This window comes from Poecilia reticulata, chromosome 8 (genome assembly GCF_904066995.2).
Source record: "Poecilia reticulata chromosome 8, P_reticulata-male-v2, whole genome shotgun sequence".
Lineage (NCBI taxonomy): Eukaryota > Metazoa > Chordata > Actinopteri > Cyprinodontiformes > Poeciliidae > Poecilia > Poecilia reticulata.
In genome coordinates, this window is record NC_088837.1 from 6,116,154 (window position 1) to 6,138,934 (window position 22,781).

Genomic DNA, 22,781 nt, shown 5'->3' on the forward strand with positions numbered 1-22,781 from the left:
ATAATTTATCATGTTCCTCTTTCCCCTCTCTCTGCCAAAACGGGGAGACAAAAGTCATGAGGTTTGGTAGAAACTCACCGTTGTGACCAATGGTGGCTCATAATTCATTTTCTTTGCTCTTTCTGTTCTGTTTGTTTATTTTGGATATTTCAAAGGTCTCCCAGTGTTTTCCCAGTGAATTTGAAGTTTATTTGTCTCTGCATAATTATTATTATGCCTTTACCGTTACATTACTTGAAAATGGTGTCAAACAATAACATTATTGTTTATAGTAATTTCTTATTATAAACTTATAATAACTTATAATAACTTCTGAGACAATTTTTCGTCCAGCAAAATTTGTGACAGTGACCGGGCCTACTCTACACTCTGTAGGGCCCCATAAAAATAAACTTTTAAAATTAGTTGTGCGGTAAAATATTATTTTATCAATCAAATTAAAGCAGTTTTAATCTAAATACTGCCAGATTGCATTCATGTGAAAAGAGGTTTAATATTATTTCATGTTTAAAAATACTAATCGAATGCACAGACAGCTATTTATTAATAAACAACGAGTTTTACATTCTTTCACAACTGGACTTTTTTTTTTCCTTTTTCAAAAAACTTTAGTTGGATATCTACATTTTTGTAAATCATCATTTGCATTAAAGCTGTATTTAGTTCCAAATGTAGGCTAAACTTCTCATTGTTTAAGATTGCATACCATGTCAGCATGAAGTTTGGATTCGCTCCAAATTTGAAATTTTACACCGATTTGATTCTGCCTCATGAATGCAAGGCTCTTTGTGAAAATAAACTTACTTAGATTTTAAAGAATGCATATCTGTCTTTTCTTCCTCACAGTTGATATCTCTATAGATTATACATGATTGTCTGAAAAAGTAGTTCCCTCCCTCCTTCATACCAGACGACGACCACGACATTAAAAACCAGTTTCAGCGTGGGTGGTCTGTGCATAGTGTTGAGAAAAGTATGTTGGGGTGCAAAAAGAAAGCAGTTTGAGCCCCATTATGTTTGATGAAGTGAGACCTCCATGACTGTTTTGAGCACGCAAAAACAACAGCAACAACAACAAAAAAACGCGTTGTGGTGGGATTGTGCTCGTTAATTATCGGCTACAAACAGGAGCCTGGTAGCAGCAGTGTCAGTTCATGTTTTACATGTGGTATTTGCACACTATTCATTCATCAGAGAATTTGATGAAGGAGAGGGCAGCTGCCCAAAGGCCAAGGCTACGACCTCATTACGCCCACACCAGGCTGACAGGGCTGGAAGTGTTTTAATATACTGTAACTCTTAGAGGTCCTGCAGCTACACCCACAAAAATCTCATTGAGTCGTAGAAATGAACAGCAAATAAGTACAGTGCCATGACTGAACTTCATGCTATTCGCTACGTTTCCTGTGTAATGAAGCTGTTAGCGATGGTGAATTGTGCACATCTCCAAATTGCGTATGCAGATGGACTGATTGAAGAAAGTTAACCGATTTTCAGACTTCAGTTTAAAGCAAAATGTGCAACATATATGCAATAGATGCATGTTTTCTTGCATCTATTGCATATATAGGAAAAATTTGTACATTTTTAAGAATCACCTTATTGTTGACACCAATGGCAGTTGAAAATCTAAGCATAATAGAGCAGAGCTATGATTGCTTTTACACCAAAGTCACATTTTCCACATTTGCAGCAATTCATCAGGGTTCAATGACGGATGCACAACATGTCGGCACTGACATCCGTATCGGCCGATAGAAGTCAATTTAAAACCCGTTGAATTGGTCCATTTGGCCGATATTAACAACCGATATGTGAATCTTATTGTCACAAACATTCTAATGAACATTTAATACTGGAACCTGAAGACATTTTAAATTTCCAAAATAAATAAAACCACAAATTAAATGAATTTTGAAGTCTCTGTAAATAAAATTATCCTTTACAAAAAAGGGTGAGTTTAGACTGAAGACTTTTGTCATTCAGTTTTAGTAGAAAGAGAGAAAATAGAAAAATAATAAATCATGCAAATGGAAATTATTGAGCTCGCTTTCATTTATCGTGCGACCAACTGATTTGTTCCTTATTGTGACAGGCCCACTTGAAAGTTACTTTCACTTTAAATATTAACTACTTTTTTGGGAAGGTTATGTGTAAAAATGTACAACTTTGACCACTACTTTTTGAAAAATGTGCTTCGAAATCAGTAATTTTAGGCTGCAACTACCACAAAAAAATATATCACAGCATCCCAGAGGGAACAATATTGTATATAATATCAGTAAATATTGGTTATCTGCTGCCATAACAGCAAAGTTAACATCAGAAATAAATATCAGCACAATTTCTTTTGTATCGGTGCATTTCTAGTTCAAACTGTATTGGCAGTCTGGGAGACTAAAGTGAATCAAAGAACTTCTTTGATCATAATAAATGAGAAATGTTTTTGTTTTTTTTCCTGTTTTAGCTCTGAAGTCAACTTTTTTCCTAATAGAAATTAGTTTTTTATTCCATTATTAAACAACATACAAAACGGTGTGTCCACTTAATCCCTACAAAGAGGCTGGATGTTATCGCGGTTGTTATCGCTTAATGTGACATTTATACTCTGCAGGTCTCCTCAGACAAGGACACTCTCCAGATCTCTGCTTCTGCTGTCTGGGAATGTGAATGAGCTCTGTCTCACTCTCACTTGCTTCGGTCATCTGGTTTTAAAGCAGCCCTGGACTCTGTCCTGCCACTGCTCCGACTCTTTACGAGCAATCAGGGGGACGTTTTCATTTCACCTTTTGTGCTAAAACAGTCGTCGTATTCCACCGCGATCGGGGAATTAGGTTTGCGTGAACGTGCATGTCCGTGTGCGAGGCTTACCCGATTCGGACATAATAGTTTACGTAAGAACGGCCACTGGCTGGCGTTCAGGATTTCCCATGTGTGTCAGGAGGTTGCCATGACGTTTGGATTTTCACTGTGTGCTGCTGAGTTTTATGACTTTTTTTATGAAGCAAACTGCGCAAGCACTTTGTGGAAAAACTGTGATACATCCAACTGCCAGGATCCCAGAAGATTAAACGTCATGTTGTAAAGCCAACAGTCTTTATCATTATTGTTTTCTAGCTTTTGTCGCTTAGCATAAAGTAGCTTTTTTGGGGGGTTAGTAAAAGTGAATTTGAAAATTTTATTTTTCCTTATAGAAACAGCTGTCTGTGTCGTTTCTTCACATTTTGTCACAGAATGTGAAACTAGGATGTGTTTTAAAACTATACGAGGAAAATTCTGTGTGGTTTTTCTATGTCTTTTTGCTACAAATAAATATTGTGAATGTTTGCTGTACATTGTATCCTCTCTGAGTCAATACTTGGTAGAATGATGTTTTTCTGCAAGTCTTTGGGTAGGTGTCCAATTTTTGCCCATTATTCTGTGCAAAATAGACTAAGCTCCGTCATGGATTTCATTTTAGAGTGTGCAAATTGTGCAGACGTTAACAGCCAACAGCTAGCTTTTCCAGGATTTCAGAGTCAAATGATGGATTAAACAAGATGCATGTTTGTAGAGGGCAAAAGATTTGGATTTTCTATTGGCGATAAGGTGTTAAACCAAAGTCATCCTGTATGAATCAAAACTTCCTCGGCTTGTGAAAGCTACGGTTTGGCTAAATAATTGGCGAAAGGACGATGGATTTTATTATGGCTGCCCTCGTTAAAGATTAGGTCATTTGGTTGTAAATATGTTCCTAAGACGTGGCTGCAAAACAGCTTTTTATGTTGATTTCTGCCAATGTTTGAGTTCAGTTGGACTTGTAAGTTAATGACTTATTTTCTCCTAAATGCTTTCTTTTAACGTTTGCTGTTTACATTGTTCATTATTTATTCTTAGTCTAAAAAGTAACAAAATGCTGCGCTAATCCCTCCTCCATGAATACCAATGTAATGATTGATTTGCATTTGCAATATACTTAGAATTTCTGTCAGCCATTGTCATTGTCCATTTGTTAGTGTTATCCTTGTTGTCTTCTTGATTCTGTCAGGATTCATTCATTTCGTTATCCGACTCATGACTATAAATACTGATTGTTTAACAGAGCTTCCCTTCACATTGTTCTGTATTTATTATAAATATAAAAAAGAAATGTGCCATGTATTTAAAGTACCGCTCGTCCAGTCACTAGTCCTTGAATCTTGGTCTAATGTTTCAATACTCAACACCTATTTTTATTTAGTGTTGTGTGTGGTCTGTAGATTATTTTGAAGTTCAGTCACTATTTAGCATCTGTGTGATCTAATAGTTTGACTGACGGATTTGTTTTTCTCATATCAGGGTTTAGCATCATCCAAACCATATTGTGATAATAATTGTAATTCATCCCTAATTTGGGAAGAAACTTTTTTCGCCGATAGTGCAACTATTGACAACAAATGAGTGCAGTGAGGGTCCGTGTGGTAAAAATCCCCCCCCCCCGGTTAAGGTCTGGTTTCGGCTGAATATGTGGGGAATGTTTTTTTTTTTTTTTTTGCGGCTGTGGTTAGGAATCTTCGGGGCTTTCTTTGTCGAGAGTTGATTTGGATGTCTTCTCTCCCGTTCTGGATCCACGATCCGCGGCTGCCGAAGGCAATTTCACAATCTGCCCATCTGAAGTCACAGTGTTTAGCAACAAATTAAGGACATTAGCACATTTAAAACAAATCATGTATAATTAACACTACTTACAACCAAATATTTTAGTTTGTTTTTCTTTCTTAGAATTTCCTTCCAATTTAGTGGTGAGAAGGAAATTCATGAATTGGGATAGATTATTTAGCAGAAAAGGGAACTCTAAATGGCAAAAAATATAATAAAGAACAGATTTATGCATTTGTTCCATGATTGTACATATGTCAACGAGTCACAAAGCTTGACATGGCGTCCAATGAAATTTAAGAAGTACCTACTTTATTGTATTAGCCAGTGCTTTGACATTTACGACTGCCTGCGCTCTCTACATCTGGAAATGCTGCATAATCTGAAAAAACAAAAAACATTGTTTTCGTAACTTCCTGCTAACATTATCCCTGATATATGCAGCAGTTTCGTATCAGGAACTTTGTTTTCAAAGTTCATCAGTTTGCCTGAATAATTGGCTGTGAGTTGTAGAGGAAATTATAAAAGGAGCTAAAAGCAATAATAGTGCTCAAACGAAAACCATCTGTTGCAGAGAAACGGCATGTTTCTAATCTCTACAGTCAGGGCGGTAGTTTTAGGAGTAATCTGCCCTTCCACCATTCATAGGCCAAAAAAAAGGAAATGAGAGCAACTGAGGGAAAGGTGAAACACAAAAGGAGAGAAGATTTACTGAGGCGGTAATAAGCTACTGGAAGGGAGGAACGTTCTCTGTCTTATTGGTTCACTCCAGCCTAGCTAGCAAGACATTCTGGGTAAACTGGATCCAGGGGCTTCTCCACAGCGGACGAACACAAAGTAGAGAGTAGTTTTGAACTAGATGTGATACATTGTTTTTGAGATTCAAACCTTTATGGAAGATTGGCAAGAAATTAAAGTACAAGATGTTTGCAGTTTGTAAGAGAGACAGCAAACATGTGGAAGAAGGTTGAACAGATGAAATCAAAGCTGAACATTTAGACCCCAAAAAAGCTTATAACTTCCTGTTTTAATAGTTCAAACCCCTGATATACATCGACATGCATTAATAAACGCACAGTGGAAAGCATCTTCGGATGGTCTTCCTTATCTTTTCTCTTGCGGTCCAGCCAATCAACACCAAGGAACATGAACGCTGCTTCTGGATTGGCTGGTTTGCAAATGTCAATCCAATCCAATGTTAAACAGGATTGCTCCCAGGTATTTCAGCTTCAAAAGCTGCATTTCTTTTGAATATTTTAGACATGATCTATGAAAAAAAAAATCAACAAAACGACTAATTTTTGCACAAATAATTTGAAATTATGCTGTAGTGCCTCTGTAAAATTGTTATAGGGGTAGCCAGAGTTGGCCAGTAAGAATTTTAAGATTTATGACTCTATGACCTGATCTAAAGGTGGAGGTGGTGGTCCATCCGACTGAACTCCAGCTTAATCAAAATAGGCAAAACATCCACCCAATAGATGCTGAAAGCTGGTAGAGACATACCTAAAAAGATTTGCAGTGGTTTTACATTTTCACTATAAATACACCACACTTTTTAGATTTTTCTATAAACATTTTTCCAAAACAATGCACACTTGCTACATTGTTTTTTGTTTATCTCTCATGATTAGTCAAATAACAAATGCTGCATCGATTAAATACCTGAATCTTTGTAATATGGCAAGACAAATACTTTGCGATGTGACTGAACATGATCCAAGTACAAAGAACCAGCACATATTAGATACACACATCAAACAGAACCAAGTGTTTCCATGGATCATTTCCACCTGATAAGTTAATTAATTGACATTCAAACATTCAAAGATTATTTTTTAAATTTACTTTAAGTTAGCTACCTAAAAGTATAAATGAGAATAATTTAGTAGAACTATTATTGCTCTTGCAGCCACTTAAGGTTCAGCTCTGTTTCCTACAAAATCAGAAGGATTGTTTTTATAAAACTATATTTTATTAAACTTCACAAGAGTATGTGGGGAATTTCTTCCATTAACAGAACATTTTTGATTTTTGATTTTTTTTTTTTTTAGCACCGAAGGTCAAATCTGTTAAATTAGTCACAGAGGAATTTGTTTTGTTTTGTTTAAGATTAGAAACATGTGTCAGTGTCAGAGGATGAGGTTAGTGATTAAATTCCTCTTCTGCTCAATCATGTAATTCTTAGCTGATGATGTGTCTTTGATTACCATATTGTGGGTTTCACAGTCTCCCGTACATTTGATCACCATCAGGCCTGTGGAGAGCTGCCTACAAAATAAGAACAGGAAAAGTAATCAAGCTTTGTTATCAAGGGACGCAGCACATTTTAAAAATAAGCAGCTCATTTATCATTCAGAACACGAGCTTGCATGTTTTATTCTTAGTATTTTTGCAGATGTGTCAACCTGACTGGTTTACATTCAATGTGTAAACAGATTTTCATTGGAAATGGAAATGTTTTTATTGGATAATAATCTGCAGATGTACACAGTTAGGCAGGTTTACTTGTTAAAAGGAAGTCTGGGCATATCATCATCAGTGTGTGTGATAATCAAATCACAACAGTCTGTTTTGGGTGCAGAAATTGTTGACTAATATATCCCAAATGTTAAAAACTTAAATTTTACATGCTAATGTAATATTTAGCCAGTTGGACAGAGTCTCAGACATACAACTGATATCACAACTGATCTTGTCATTGCAGTATTTACCAAAGTTATAACAACAATCACAAGATTTTCGAAAGTTGTGCCACCTTAGTTACAAACCTCAGCCGCTTACCTGGGTTTACACGTCAGTGTTTGATTAAAAGGTCATATTTCTGGTGAAAGACAACACCTTAAAGCTGTCTGAGCCACCAGGAAGGTGTGAGGTCTGTGGAGCTGTCAGTTCTGCTAACCCATTCAGATCATGAGGCTTTCAGGGACACGTTCATTTGATGGGACGTTTACAGCTCAACCCAAAGCCTTTCTGCAATGTCTTTTACCATGAACATGTATGTGTTAGCATCTGCCTTCAGTTGCTAACACATTTGTTGAGATGTTGTTATTAAAAAAAATATTTTTTTCAGAATTTTTCACACGGTACCAGAATAAATAAGCCATAGATTTATTACATTATGCAATATTTTGTCCTGTTGCCTCAATATGGTGCACCAGTGTGTTTTCTGTGTTGATGTTTTAGAAATGCTAGGCTAATGTTAGCATGTTTGTCTGTTTTGATCTGTGGATTACAAAGCTAAGCTGTTCTGGCTCATGTTTCAGTGAATGTCCACCAAGACTTTAGTCCACATAATCTTATGTGGATTGAACTTGGAAAAACACTATTTTCCTGCTTCATAACATTTTTCTTTGCTTTAAATGCCATAAAGTTCAATGATGGCATTTCCGCTGCTTTCTGTGACGGCTGGGACATTTGAGTGCAGCACACAGGAAAGGTCAAATGACAGACAGGGAGCTGTAGCCGTTACACTCCTCTTCCATTCGATACGTTTGACATTGTAAAAAGGTGAAAAACACATATTGGTGTAGAAAACTTGATTTGCTAGATTACCAGGATATTGTCCAAAGCCTCTATTGCTGTATTTCAAGCAATGCAGTTTGAGATTTTTAGTATTCAGACTCTTTAGGGACTCAGATTATAATTATTTGAAAATGCATGGATCGGGATCTCCAGGATAGTACCTGAAATTGATTGAGACATTATCTAGTATTTAGATAAGTAGTTCAAGGTTTATTTAATGTGTTTGTTGATACAAATTAAAATTACCTGATGAAATAAAATGCCTAAAAGTATATCTGCATTTTTCTTTTGGCTCTTTGAATTGCCAGTATGCCTATAAACAAAACTTAGGACAAAGTAACTAAAACAATGTAAAAGAAATGTTTTCCCCACCGTAATCAGCCTGCGTGCTCATTAGTGACATGAGAAACGGCGGTCGGTACGTTGTACGTATCAAACACGTTGTGTTCTTGTTGAATGTTGATTTAAAGTTTACTGTGGTGCACAGGAGGTCTTAGAGTTGAGAGTTTACCCTTTTCAGGGGGCAACACTAAACCTGTCATCTGGACCTGGAGGGAAGTCTGCAGAGATGAAAGCTGTCTGTCTGAGCTTTGGTTACTGCTCTGACAGTCAGCGTCGGGTCAGCACGCAGCATGGCTTTGACCTATTAGTGTTTCTGTGCCAGGCTGAGCGGCGGCTGTAAAACACAATGTCAACACTCAGTAAGCCCAACTTTGAAGCATCAAGTTAGGATGTCATCTATTCATAATTTATTAATTGTGAGCTGGAGTAAAGAGACTCAAAAAAACTGGTTATTTGCTGAAAGAAAATATAATATATAGTATAATTAAGCCAAAATTGTATGGTTTTTTTGAGTAAAGAGACTCAAAAAAAACTGGTTATTTGCTGAAAGAAAATATAATATATAGTATAATTAAGCCAAAATTGTATGGAAAAAATATAAACATTTTGCATTTAAGAGAAAAAAAACAAGCCTTCTTTGTCTGTATATGTTTTATCCAAAACTACTCAAGTGGCAATTTTAGCTTCACCTGATCAAATTCTGTAAATAAAATAAAAGTAAATTAATCTACCACTAAGCACCCTTTTTCTATCTAATATAAAGTTAATTTAAAATATAATCAGAACAGCCCTATGACTTTGCTACAATTGATCAAGCATTCACTAAAGTAATTCTATGAACCTGGATTTTAGGCAATAAAATGTTCATTTACTTAAATGAATATTAGTTTATTTACATATTTTAATGCATTTCTCATATTCTATAAAATAAACTTAAGTGGTTACATAAAAATCTGCAGAATGTGCCAATTGTCAGAATAATCGATAGAGTAATCAATAACTAAAATAATTGCTAGTTGTAGCTCTAGAAAAAGTAAACCCAGATATGGTAATAGATGCAGTATTATCTGTCATCATGAATTATGGATCCACAGCTGGATCAGCAGAGAACATGTTTGTTGTTGTGGTTGAACCAGAAGTACTGACAGTCTTCCTTTTCTTTCACAGATCGAGAGGACCAATCGATTCTTTGCACGTGAGTACTGCCCTCGTCTTTTCTCTGCTTTATTCCCAAGGTCGTGTCTAAGGACAGCTGGTTAATGTTTCCTACTTGGTTCTAGTTCTGGAGCTGCTCAGTGGGCTGGTAAATGAACCTTCAACAGATAGAGATTATTTATCACCTAATATTCTTACCTTCTGACCTCCGTTCATGTTCTTGCACTGCCTGTATTTATAACGTAAAAGGTCACAAGAAGAACTTCAGGATGTCTTTCTTCTTTTAAATGTGGTTCTCGTTTTCTCTCAGTAAAGCCCTTTTCCATCTCCCTCTATGCCCATCGTCCTGCTGGGTTTTATTTAAAGACGAGTTACAAATAGCTGGTTTTGCGGATGCAGGGCTGTGCAGCGGTTCTGCCAAATACTGAGGGAGTTATGAGTGTGGTTTGGTGGCCCGCCCTCAACCTCTACGTCAGAGCGTCATTAAGTGGCACTTTCTTTCAGCTTGGCATGAGTTGCCAGTGACATCAAAACCCACGCTGAAAATAGCATCCCTTGTTGGTGGTAATAAATCAGTTTCTCTACAGTCGTTCAGTCACTGCATTGTGTATGAGTCTGGAGAAACCTACTAATCTCCTACAGGAACTACAGCATCTAGAGTAACTTAAAGAAGTGATTCATGGAGCCCCAAACCGCCTGATCAAATGTCTGCGGATCCCATAAAAGCTTGAAAATAATCAGCTTTTTGTTATTTACCAAAAGAGTTTGTATTGCCAAAATGCCTCAGTTATCTGCACCAGGATTCTCCCTAACAATCTGTCCATTTAAGAGGTTTCTGTGCATCAATTATCAATTTCATTGTAAAAGAATGTTGTGGGAGTGTATTATAGTCTGATGGTTTTTCTGTAATTTTAGTATTTTATCCTTGTTTATGAATGTTTGACTGGTGTTTAACTTGTAGTTTCTTGGGATTTTAAAGTGGCAGTGTCATGTAAAATTCACTTTGTTGAATTATGTTATATTATAAGATGATGTAAGTTATAATGTTATGTCATAACGGCATTTCGTTGCCAATTTCAATGTTGTGTCTTTGTGCAATGACAATAAAATTAGTCTAAGTCTGTTCCTTTATCAAATACAAACCTGGAGCGTTGCCTTGACTCTTTCATACATGTTTGAGAAATCCTTGAATCTCCATGGCAACCATTCAGCTGTGCAAAACGCCTCTTTGGAGCTGCAGGTTCCAAGCTTCTGCCTCATATAGCAGCCCTCCTAAAGCAACTCCCCCACTCAGCTCCTTCAGACTAGCCAGCAACAATTAGCAAACACCTGGTGGAGCATCTGCTAAGCTCATTATAGGAGCTGCTTCTCAATGCAATGCTGGTAAAGACATTGTTAGAGGGTTGATAGAGGGGCCATGTTGTCATGACTTCCTGAAGGCGGAGTTTCAGAAATATTTACAATAATCTGTGAATTGTTTCCTGGAGTCATACTCCAGATTCGCTGTGAAACTTTAAAATCTAAAACCAAATGCAGAATGATGCTTAATTTGACCTACATTCTGCCTTCGAGGACTCGCCCCTCAGATTCTAGTGAAGCATCTAAAAACCTCAGTGTACTATGTGCAGTAGAACTAATGAGCAGCTACACTAAAACCACTGGCATGTAGCTGGATGTAGTGCTGCTGGCCGGGTTTTTGCTCTTGGCTCTGAGACCTGACTGTGGGAAACTGTGGAAGGCCCTGCCTGTACACAGCTATCATTAGAGACGACCCAAAAGTAGAGCCTGGAAAGTTGGAGACGGACTCAGCAGACCACAGCATTCTCCACTCAAACACTCACAAACAAGGCATATATATAAATATATAAAAATCCTGATGACCTTGGTGTTCGTCCAGTCACTCATCGCCACAATAGCAGTGATTTTGGGGGATTTTTTTCATGGTTTTCCAATGTTCCTGTTTGTAACACTTTACACACATCCCCATAACAATGATATTTGGCAGAACCGCTTTCTTCTTTCATTCATACTTCACTGGCCGTCATTTTATTTATGTGTTTCTGTTTCTAAACTCTACTTTTTAGAGGTGAGTCGGGAGCGGGCAAGACGGAAAACACAAAAAAGGTCATCCAGTACCTGGCCCATGTTGCCTCCTCACACAAAGGGCGCAAAGACCACAACATTCCTGTGAGCCTCACTGCCGACATTTCCCTACTCTCTTCCTTTCCCTTTTCTTTTTGCTCCTGCAAATCATCCCATATGAGCTATCTGCGGGTAAATTAGTTGCTTTATAAAGCCTTGTAGTAAATAAATCTACTGTAAAAGAGCCATAATTTGACACTAAAATTTTAAAAATCCTAATTTAAACATGTCACTGGTGGCACAACCCCCAACTATTTAGAATATACCTATCTAAAACTGCTAGTTTTAGTTAATCAAAATTTCTAATGATTTCTAATTAGTAACCCAGGACTTCCTGTTTCTCTGGTGCATAAATATTACATCACCCAAATGTTTTTTCCCTAACATTCCTATTAAGCAGGATGGTGAGGGAGTTAAAAAAAATCTCCAAACTCACTTGTTAAGAGAAATCTTGCAAATGGTGACATTTTTGGACCACTGAGTATCCATAGCAACAATTAGATGGCGTCTGAATAGCAACAATTTTTAGGACAATTATAACCTTGACATGTACCTAAATAAGACCTCAAATAGTCTTATTTAGTGAGATGAGAATAAGATTGGGCTTTTCAGAAAAAAAAATACAAAAGCCACAAAAAAAAAATCACTTTAGGTTTAACATTAAAATAGGAATGAATTTACAGAAAGAGTTGTGTATAGTGGTGGATCTGTGATGATGTGGGCTTTTTTCTCTTCCAATCTCCCTGGGAACTTGGAGTTTATTATATTAGGAAATCTGTGAAATACCAGTGATTTTTAGTGAAAATGTGATGGATTTTAACAATGAGCTGAAAATTGGCCGTCATACGATCTTTCAGGATAACAACGGTTCAACATATATGGTCAGATCAAAACAGAATCTAAAGAAAACCTTTGGGTTGAGTTGAAGAGAAGCAAGTATAGGACAGGATCCAGCTATGGAATTCTTTAAGCTGATGAAATGTAGAAGAGTGTTGCACAAATTATTGACAGCATGATTTACAATAACTGTGCCATCAGTGAATACAAAAAAATTGAAAAAAACATGATTTTTCCCTCAGAATTTAGAGGATTTGTGTTGGATTATATTAAAGAATAAAAATTCATTTTGGACTTTTTTTACTGATCTGTTTACTGGTGTAAAGGCAGAAATACAAACTGAAAACACTGTCATGCTTGTTGTCTAAATAATACGTTGAACAGAAGATTTTAGGCGATTACCTTAAGCTTACTAGCCTGAGCTAGCCCGCTAGCTAGCTTAGCGTCTATAATTTTTTAAGCTAACATGTTCTCACTTCTGTTGCTGAAAGTATTGTGGGTGTTTTTCTCAAAATGCGAAATGAATTATTCATGCTCTGATTTTTTAAGAAAGTAAGAAATGACATAACAATCATCAGCTTTTCTAAGAAGTAGCGTGATCTGTCTTCGAAGCACTCAGGCTTTCTACTCTTCTGTTTTCTGTTGCTTGTGTGCCAGATGAGCACGTCACCTTTTAACACATGCATTTGTTTATCCATAACGCACAGCCCGATTCTCCCAAAGCATTCAAGCTACAGGCAAGTGGATCCCCCGGCGAGGGTGTCGTCTATTTTCATGTTTGTACTGATCTGCATGCCCTCCTCTCTAAATCTCTGGCTTTTCCGTAATGATGTGGACAGACTAATGTTAGCTTATGACGTTGTGAGGTATTTGTTTGTGCTGGCTCAGTCTTCTCACATGGAAAGAAGTGATTCTTCCATTAACCCAGCAGGCTCGTGACAACAAAACGATGTTTTATCAGTTGGTTCTGGTTTATTAAAACAGTTTGGAGCGAAGGCTTCATCAGAAACGCATGCTTGACAATAAAGAATGACTATTTATGAAGTTCTAATGGGGCCCGAGTCTGTGGAGCCGTGATGTTGAGCAGTGTGCAGATCAGATGGCAGCCGCACCAAACAACTCTCCTCCATCTTCTTTATTTTCTATTTGTTGATTCAAGTTGATGAAAAAAAATAAAATGTATGGCATATTCCTGCATGTTTTTATTTTGTTACAGTTTTAAGTGCATGCCTGTAGTTTGAGGTCCATTTAATCTGATCTTATTTTGTGTTATAGTTAGGATATTATATCTCAATGTTTTATTCTAAATTTTTGTTTGGATAAAAATCTCATTCCAACGTCTGTTTTTCTTAATTTAAGGCAAACTCTGTATTTTCTTGCTCACCTTTTTTCTGCAGAGTCTGTGTTCTTGCCTTTTTTCTATTTTTTTTCCCCCTATCCACTAAATCAGAACCGAATGTTGGCAAATCTAATAACTGCAGACGCAGAGTGAGTCTTTATGACTCCTCTAACCTGAAACATTTGGCTCAGACACGACCGAGTTCACGGTTATTACGCTCAGATCCAGTAGCCGAAAGTTAGCAGCTGGACCTCAGTGCCTCTGCGGCTCCTTGGCCTAGCTGCACCGTCCACCCTGACCTCCTTAATGTAGCTTTCCTCCTGCTTTGCATTACAGCTGCCTCTGTGCACAAGCCAGAGGAATGCAGGGTTTGAGGGAGAGCAAAGAAAATAATGCCGTAGCAGTGACTGAAAAGTGGTCAGGAAGAAGTGGAGAAGACTTGGGTTAGACCTCTCCGGTGTTAGGTTGGAGTCAAAAATGACTCCAAAAGCAATTAATGTTGAGTACATTTCAGTTGAGGCTATAATCTTTGTTTTCTTTTCATCTGACTGAAATGTAATCAGAAGTAAGTCAGTCCTCTACATTGTTCAGGCTGTCAAGGTGGACATCAATATGGTTTAAAAGAAACGTTCAACTAAACATTATCTACACATAAATGGCTGGAGATTCTCTTAAGATACCTTATAACACCTGGTAAAGTAAGCATATAAACGGAAAACAACAAGGGACCAAGTATAGTAACTTGAGGAACACCACAGATCAAGTAAGCGTTCACAGAAGAGGAGCTGCTGGTGTTTAATAGGAAAAAAAGTTGTTTAAATGGGAGGAAAACCAGCCCAGACTGGATGCCTATAAGCCTATTGAGCAAAATTCTCACCAGGCTGAATCAAAACTGAGGTCAAGTAGATCTTTATGTAACTTTAATAAGACAGAGTTTGGCAGTTTGTACAATACAATGCTTTGAAAACCCAGATTGAAACGGATAATTTGCTGTCTGATTAGTAAAGATTTGTCTGCTAGGCACCCATTGTTATAGCATTTGAAATAGTGTTTAGTAATACTTTTAAGAGATAGAATTAGTTTTATGATATTTGTAACTGTTAATAGCCTTACAGTAGATAAATAAGAGCAGTTAAAAACTCTGGAGCAAGTCAGGGACTTGTTGAAACAAACTGTTCATTCTGGGCGATGCAGAGTCCATAGATGATCCTGTTTACAGAAGAAGTTGCTTCTGTTCTGCCATCATCATGGAAAATAGAAATGGTGAAAAGTCTTGGAGAATTAAATATTTTAGATCTCAAGCTTTAAGATTTTTAAAATGGGCCAGATTTGGCTACAAAGGCTAATGTCCTTCTGTAGCCTCCGACATAAAATGAGATTAGGACAAGTTTGCGGAAGAAGGCATTGTGCGATTGGCTGGTTGTTACTCTTTTACCACGTTCTATACAGTTCATATGATCTCGACCAGAGGAATGTAGGGGGCAGGAGAAAGTCCTCACAAAGTGACTTTTCTCCGTTGAACGTTCAGACCGCCACACTTCCTTAGTGCCTCCGTGGTTTAACACGGCTTCTCGATCTGCGTGTTTGTCTTGGCCCCTGAAACTTGTTGAATTCTCTCGACAAAAATGCCTCTGTTCATTTAAGCGACTGCAACACAGCCTTAATGGAGTATAGCTGAGCACAACAACTTGGCTTTGTTCTTTTTCTCTGTTTTTATGAAATATATATTTTTGCCATCGCCTACTTGTGTGTGTCTTGGATTAAAAAGACAAACGTGAAAACAGAGATTTAAAAAAGAAATTAGATGCAGTCGAGAGCCTGTTCACCTCTTTGTGTTTGTTTACAGGGGGAGTTGGAACGTCAGCTCCTGCAAGCCAATCCAATCCTGGAGTCGTTTGGCAATGCCAAGACGGTGAAAAACGACAACTCGTCTCGCTTTGTGAGTTTAAATTATCTGTTTAAATGAACATTTTCTTTGTTTAAAAACATCCAGGGAGTAAATTGAGCACTCACCCCCTCAAGATGAGTTTTTATTGAACTTCTTTTACTTGGACTATGTTTATAAAATAATGTTTATTAGGAGTGGAAAAGGTCCTGTGGGATGAGACTTACAGTAGTAAACAATGAGTGAACAGTGACGTCTTTTCATTTGACAACATGTGATTTATTTCTGTTGAAGTAAGTCTAAGCCTTTTTTATGCACTCTAGATATAAAACCTCATACGCTTTATACTCTGAACTTATTTTTTCACTTTTATTTTGTAGTAAAAAGGAAGTCGGTTTTGGATTTATCTGTTGTGTCGACAGAACAGATAAATTCTGTCGACACAGATAAACACTTTTGTGTGATAAACACTTTTGTGTTTATGACACAAAAGTGTCATAAACACTTTTGTCATAAAGTGTTTATGACAAACACTTTATGATTGTTTGTCATAAAGTGATGGATCTTTATGACAAATAATCCTTGGTTGTAATGGCATTGAAGAAGCCTGCACCACTTTAAAACCACTTGCGTGATCCAGGTTATTCTGGTTAATCTATGGACAAAAATAAACCACAACAGACAAGATACAAATTTGTTGTTAGCACTGAAGGCTAGTAAGAATGTAGCTTATAGCTAGACTTTGAGAGTTAGCATCTGCTTATATTTGTTTGCATTTCCGCTGGTATTTTGCTGATTTATATTTCTGGATGAGGTCCAACACTTTGAGGAAAGAAGGCCTCTTGACATACTAGATTTTAGCTCTCTTTTATTTTTAAATGGCATTTGTTGTGGAAAAAATTTGAATTTTACTGTAAAAGATTCTGTAAAAACACAAAGAAAATTAATTTGTGGTGAAAAATCTCAACAAAAAACTGGTTTCTAAAATAAAATTTCCAACTCTTCCCAGGAACATCATGAAATCATGTCCGACTGGCAGAGATCTGTTGGAAAACCATGATACACATAAATATTTAAGGTTTTACTAGGTCGGTTGTGTAGCATTTAGCACTCATCAAACTTGGTTTGGCGCACGGTAATCGAATCAATGTTCGCCCCCGAGCGTTTCACATTTCTCTGTGGCTGAGTAAACCATGTGGTGAAAATTAAGCGCCGCGGTGGCCAGGTCCACATTAATCACAGGTGTGTCTGCCGAACAGCAGTGGATGCACACGTTCCCACAGACCGAGACACATTTACTGTCAGGAAACCACACACATGCCTCGGATTCCTGCTTGACATGTTAACCTGGCACCTCCTAATATGGGCATTTTGGTTCCTCACTGCATTTTTGTCGTGAGCAAGAAACCACTTGGGGGTGGTATGAAAACAAAGCAGAGCCCAGAAGGAGGAAAGAAACGTAGCTGAATGCAAGATTGATGGCAAACCCATGAAACCGCATAGCCGTGTTAGTGTGGATGTGTGATGGTGTTTTTGATTAATAACGACTCATTCATCTGTCTTGTTCTGCAGGGGAAGTTCATCAGAATCAACTTTGACGTTACCGGCTACATTGTTGGGGCCAATATTGAAACCTGTATCCTTAATGCCAGGTTCTGCTGTAAGGAACAATGGATCACTTCTTAAAGGAAAAAAACAAAATGTGTGTTCAACTCAAAATGTGACTCTCTCTGCATGCTATCCAACCTGTTTTGTTTTCCTTTATTTATCTCTTTCTTTAGTAAGGGAACTAATATAAAAATGTTACAATATTTTTTTAATCCTGTAACACAGTTGAAATGATAGAAATAAATTGCATTTTTAATAATAATAATAATAATAATAATATTATTATCCACTGTGAGTTAATATGTAGTTGAAGCACATCCATCCATTTTCTTAACACCCTTGTCCCTTAGTGGGGTCAAGAGGGTTGCTGGTGCCCATCTCCAGCTAACGTTCCAGGCGAGAGGCGGGGTTCACCCTGGACAGGTCGCCAGTCTGTTGCAGGGGAACACAGAGACACACAACCATGCACACACACACTCACACCCAGGGGCAATTTAGAGAAACCAATTAACCTGACAGTTATGTTTTTGGACTGTGGGAGGAAACCGGAGTACCCGGAGAAAACCCACGCATGCACAGGGAGAACATGCAAACTCCATGCAGAAAGACCCGGGGCCGGGAATCGAACCCAGAAACTTCTTGCTGCAAGGCAACAGCTCTACCAACTGCGCAGCCTATACACTGTGCAGCCCCTAGTTGAAGCACAAGATAGCTAAAACAAATATAGAGCGTCTGTAAACATCTACATTTGAATGTTGCCTCAGATTCAGTTATTATAGAGATGGACTTTGACTGGACCGCTCTGTCTCGTGAACATGGTTTGACGTAAACGGACAATTGATGGCAATTAACTGGTTGTACTGGATTTTCTTTGAGGGTATTCGAGTAAAGTGGTTTGAACGTAAATGCATGCCACACTTTTTAAGGTTTTAAATTGCAAAACGTTATTGAAAATCATGTTTTCCTCTCATGCCAAGTTACATTTAACTCCCACTACACTGTGTTTGTCTAGTGTGCACGTGTTGTTTGGGGCTGTATAGTGGCAAAGCATGAAAATTCATTGGGTATGAATACCGCACGCATTTATTTCTTTTTCTGAAGGGAGTTTGATTGTTCAGATAATGTTTTCCTTGCCAGTCCTTAACTCTGGCCCCACAGATCTTCTAGAAAAGTCGAGAGCCATCAGGCAGGCAAAAGAGGAGAGGACTTTCCACATTTTCTATCGCCTGTTGGCAGGAGCTGGAGAGCATCTACGAAGTGAGTTTCTGTCCTCTTAACGAGCCGGTTGGCATCAAACCTTTCATTTGTTTGCTGCAAAGCTCAAGAGACCCGGTTTAAATTTGCTTGTCTGATTGGCTCACACCGTTGCAGGATGAAGCAAAAGATATTTAGATAAAAATACAACAAAAACTAAAAAGACAAAAAACTGTTACTGTGACTTAGCATTGACTGTCTACTTCTGTTTTGCAAAGCGCCTTGATATTAAATTTGTTGCGAGTTGCGAACTTAATCCAATCAATTAATAATTAATATATGGGAAATGTATGTTTGATAACAGTTTTACTTGTTTTCCTTACACAGCGGATCTGCTTCTTGAGGGATTCAACAGCTACAGGTTCTTGTCAAACGGCAACATTCCCATCCCGGGTCAGCAGGACAAGGAGAATTTCCAGGAGACAATGGAGGCGATGCACATCATGGGCTTCTCCCATGACGAAATAGTCTGTAAGCTCTGCTTCCAGATGTGCCGTCCACGTCTGCATCCCATTAGCGAAATCTGTTTTTTTCCTCCCTTCTCTTGTGGTGCTGTTAGTTTATCCTCCATGGGGCGAACAAATAAAGTTTTATTTTGCTCTGAATTCACCAGGCATGTTAAAGGTGGTTTCTGCCGTGCTGCAGTTTGGCAACGTCGTGTTCAAGAAGGAGAGGAATACCGACCAAGCCTCAATGCCTGAGAACACAGGTGAGCCGGATGACACCTCCCTCTGTGGGTAGCATTAGAGAACCCGTTTTATATCCTCTCTATTTTCTATACTGAATAATCAGGTTTCCGGCTGTTTTTATGGTTTTAATTACACAGGAAGTTACTCACCTGTGGTGTTCTGGTTTTTTTTTTTTGCTTCTCTTAGCGGCGCAGAAGCTCTGCCATCTGCTTGGCATGAATGTTATGGAGTTTACCCGAGCCATTCTAACCCCGAGGATCAAAGTAGGACGAGACTACGTGCAAAAAGCTCAGACCAAAGAACAGGTGAAACTCCGTGCTACTGTTACCAGTAAAGGTCAAGTAATCTGAAGAATGGATTATGAAAGACATTGATAAATGTAATGTAGAAATGTGAAGGGACTTTCTTTTTAGACTTTTAACAGGTGTTTTTCCTGTATTTTCTACTTCATGTCAAAGTTCGTGAGATTTACTGTAACAAATACAGAAAACTTCAGTTTTAAGACAATGGAAATGTTTGTGAATGTAAAAATACAGGAAATTTGTATTTTCAGAGATGTGAAAAAATGTAACACGACAAATTGTTAAATCTGTCTAAAGTCTGTTTTTTAGCTGACGGAAATGTTCGTAAAATTAGCGGAAAATGTCCTGGTAATTTTCTGAAAGGATTTTTTTTTTAGTGGACATTTTTCTTACAGTGCACATCTTAAACTTTTTCACATTACCAATATTTTATTAAGATCAGTGCAATAGACCAACATAAAGTTGTCAATCTTCATACATAAGTGGAGAACAATGACACATGCCTAAGCCTGTCACAATAACAAATATTGCTAGACAATAAATTGTCCCAGTAATTAATGCGATAAACGTTAATATTGTTGTTTTGAGATCATTTTCAAGTAATGTACTGATAATGGAATAATAATGCAAGTTAATTTCCATCTCACTTACCAATAAACTTTAATTTTGTGAAGAAAGCTTTACACTGGAACTGAAAAATATCTTAAATATCCAAAAGGAAACACGACAACAAAAAACAATAAGCAGCAATAACTCAAAGCCACACACAACAAAAGCCAATAATAAAATGGATCATGATGTCTCCATAAACAAAATAACCCTTCAAAAAATATGAATCATCAGAATGGAAATATTAATTTATTATGTGATTAAATCACTGATAGCTTTTCCTGCTACCAGGAAGCTGATTTGTAGATCGTCCCGTTTGAGTCCAGCTGTCTGACCTCACTCTGGAACAGATCTTGATTTCCTGAACAACACTCGGATCACTCCTGCGTTACTGACGGTGGGGTTTTTGCTCTCTTAACGAAGACTGACTTTGCCGTGGAGGCCCTGGCCAAGGCGACATATGAGCGGCTGTTCCGCTGGCTGGTCCACCGCATCAACAAGGCCCTGGACAGGACCAAGCGACAGGGCGCCTCCTTCATCGGCATTCTGGACATTGCTGGCTTTGAGATCTTCGAGGTGGCGTTTTACCATCTTATGCAGTCGCGGTCAACGAGAAACGTTTCGCTAACTCGACCGGTTTGTTTTCCAGCTGAACTCCTTCGAGCAGCTGTGCATCAACTACACCAACGAGAAGCTGCAGCAGCTCTTCAACCACACTATGTTCATCCTGGAGCAGGAGGAGTACCAGAGGGAGGGCATCGAGTGGAGCTTCATCGACTTCGGCCTGGATCTGCAGCCGTGCATCGACCTCATTGAGCGGCCGGTTGGTCTACTACCGCTTGCGTCGTCTGTGCGTCGTCTCCGGGGATTTCCCGCTTTTGACCGTGCTTGTCTTCTCAGAACAATCCTCCAGGAATCCTGGCTTTGCTTGACGAGGAGTGCTGGTTTCCCAAAGCCACAGACAAGACATTTGTGGACAAAGTGCTGCAGGAATTGGGCACGCACGCCAAGTTCCAGAAGCCGCGGCAGCTGAAGGACAAAGCAGACTTCTGCATCATCCACTACGCTGGGAGGGTACGTACATGCCGCTTTCTGATCGCTCTCTTTAGGAGTTTGGACTTTGAAACTTTTTCAGCAGCTTTAGGAGTCAATATTTGTAGTTTGTCTTTTAAAAGAGACGTATTCCCACGAAGGGTGGGCATTTATCGTATTGTTACTATTTATCGTGATAAATTTCTTATGATGAGAATTTTGATTTATCTCAATCACAGTAAATTCCCACTAATTATGTTTAAAAAAATTCCCCAAAACTCTCCGTATTATCAGAATTAATAAGTTTACTATTTTTTCCACTGTTTGTACAATAAAAACATCATTAAATACAAATAAATCTGAAAATTCAGCAGCTTAGTGATACACTTATTTGCATGACTGATATCCTAAAGAAGCACATTACAAATGGGAATGTTTTTCATTTTCAAGAACATGATTTTTGGGTTTGTAGGTCTTTAATTGCTGTGACACACAGTCACATTCATACAGTTACCTAAAAAAGATGTAATAAATAGTTATCGTCACTTTTATCATTATCACAACACTACCGCAAAATTTTGTGATAAAACCTTAAGTCTATATCGCCCATACATCCTAGTTTAAAGCCAGTTTTTCTCTGAGGCTCCTCTATTAGCGTAGCTGCCCAGGTTACAGCGTGAAAACAAAGGCACAGTTGTTGAATTGCTGCTGCAGGAAACCCACATCTGGTTCAGATCGGTATGAGATGGGCTTTCTGATGCCTGCTGGTTACATAACACAAGTTTTCTTTTTTCTTTTTTAGCTTTCACCTTTCTCTGTGGATGTCTGGCGTCTGTTAAAGTTAAACCGATCCTCCTCAGCATTCCTGAGAAGGCTCCTGTCATAAAATACGACGTTACGTCTGGAGCGCCAGCTCCATTAGGGTCTATATGTGTTTTGGTCTCTGACGTTGCGCTTATTTGAAACACTCAGAGTCCAGGACCCGATCCGTAATCAGGAATATGTGAAGTGCCAGGTTCACTTAGACAGCCGGATCCAGGAATAGCGTGGAATTTCATGAAACAATTCCTGCATGACTGCAATATTGAGGGAGAAAATAGCTGTGAACATTATGTTGTTGTTTTTTAAGAGTCCTGATTGAAGCCACGTGCAGAGTTTCCTCTCAGGTTTCTGAGCATGTCACTGGTTTCTCATTATCCAGCTCGGTTTGCGTGGACAGTGCCCTGCTAAAGCATTCACGCTCTGAACTTTTGTGACAAACTGAATATTTTATTAGGATTTTTATTGAGCAAAACCCAAAGTAGGAGGAAAACGATACCTGGTTTAATAGATGTTTTACAGGTAGAAGATGGAAAAATGTGGCTAACTAAACTCAATACTGCTAATAAAATCCAATGCAACCTTTTGCCTCTATGTTATTAGTAGATGATTAGTGAGATGTTTTG

The 22,781-nt window shown here is 38.2% G+C and overlaps 1 protein-coding gene across 7 annotated transcripts in view; it reads left to right on the forward strand.

The window, feature by feature from the left end:
- The window catches only part of LOC103468406 (myosin-10), a 66,768-nt gene that overhangs the window by 21,012 nt on the left and 22,975 nt on the right, over nucleotides 1–22,781 (forward strand). For 4 of the 7 annotated variants that reach the window (XM_008415470.3, XM_008415471.3, XM_008415475.3 and 1 more), the window contains exons 4-15: nucleotides 9,652–9,679; nucleotides 11,724–11,826; nucleotides 13,326–13,394; nucleotides 15,804–15,896; nucleotides 17,415–17,478; nucleotides 18,609–18,707; nucleotides 19,032–19,175; nucleotides 19,318–19,413; nucleotides 19,580–19,698; nucleotides 20,728–20,880; nucleotides 20,954–21,127; nucleotides 21,205–21,378. In XM_008415470.3, the coding sequence (XP_008413692.1) occupies nucleotides 9,652–9,679; nucleotides 11,724–11,826; nucleotides 13,326–13,394; nucleotides 15,804–15,896; nucleotides 17,415–17,478; nucleotides 18,609–18,707; nucleotides 19,032–19,175; nucleotides 19,318–19,413; nucleotides 19,580–19,698; nucleotides 20,728–20,880; nucleotides 20,954–21,127; nucleotides 21,205–21,378 (1,316 nt within the window). The remainder of the gene's footprint in view (nucleotides 1–9,651; nucleotides 9,680–11,723; nucleotides 11,827–13,325; nucleotides 13,395–15,803; nucleotides 15,897–17,414; nucleotides 17,479–18,608; nucleotides 18,708–19,031; nucleotides 19,176–19,317; nucleotides 19,414–19,579; nucleotides 19,699–20,727; nucleotides 20,881–20,953; nucleotides 21,128–21,204; nucleotides 21,379–22,781) is intronic. The other 3 variants (XM_008415472.3, XM_008415474.3, XM_008415476.3) reach the window with 1 other exon arrangement.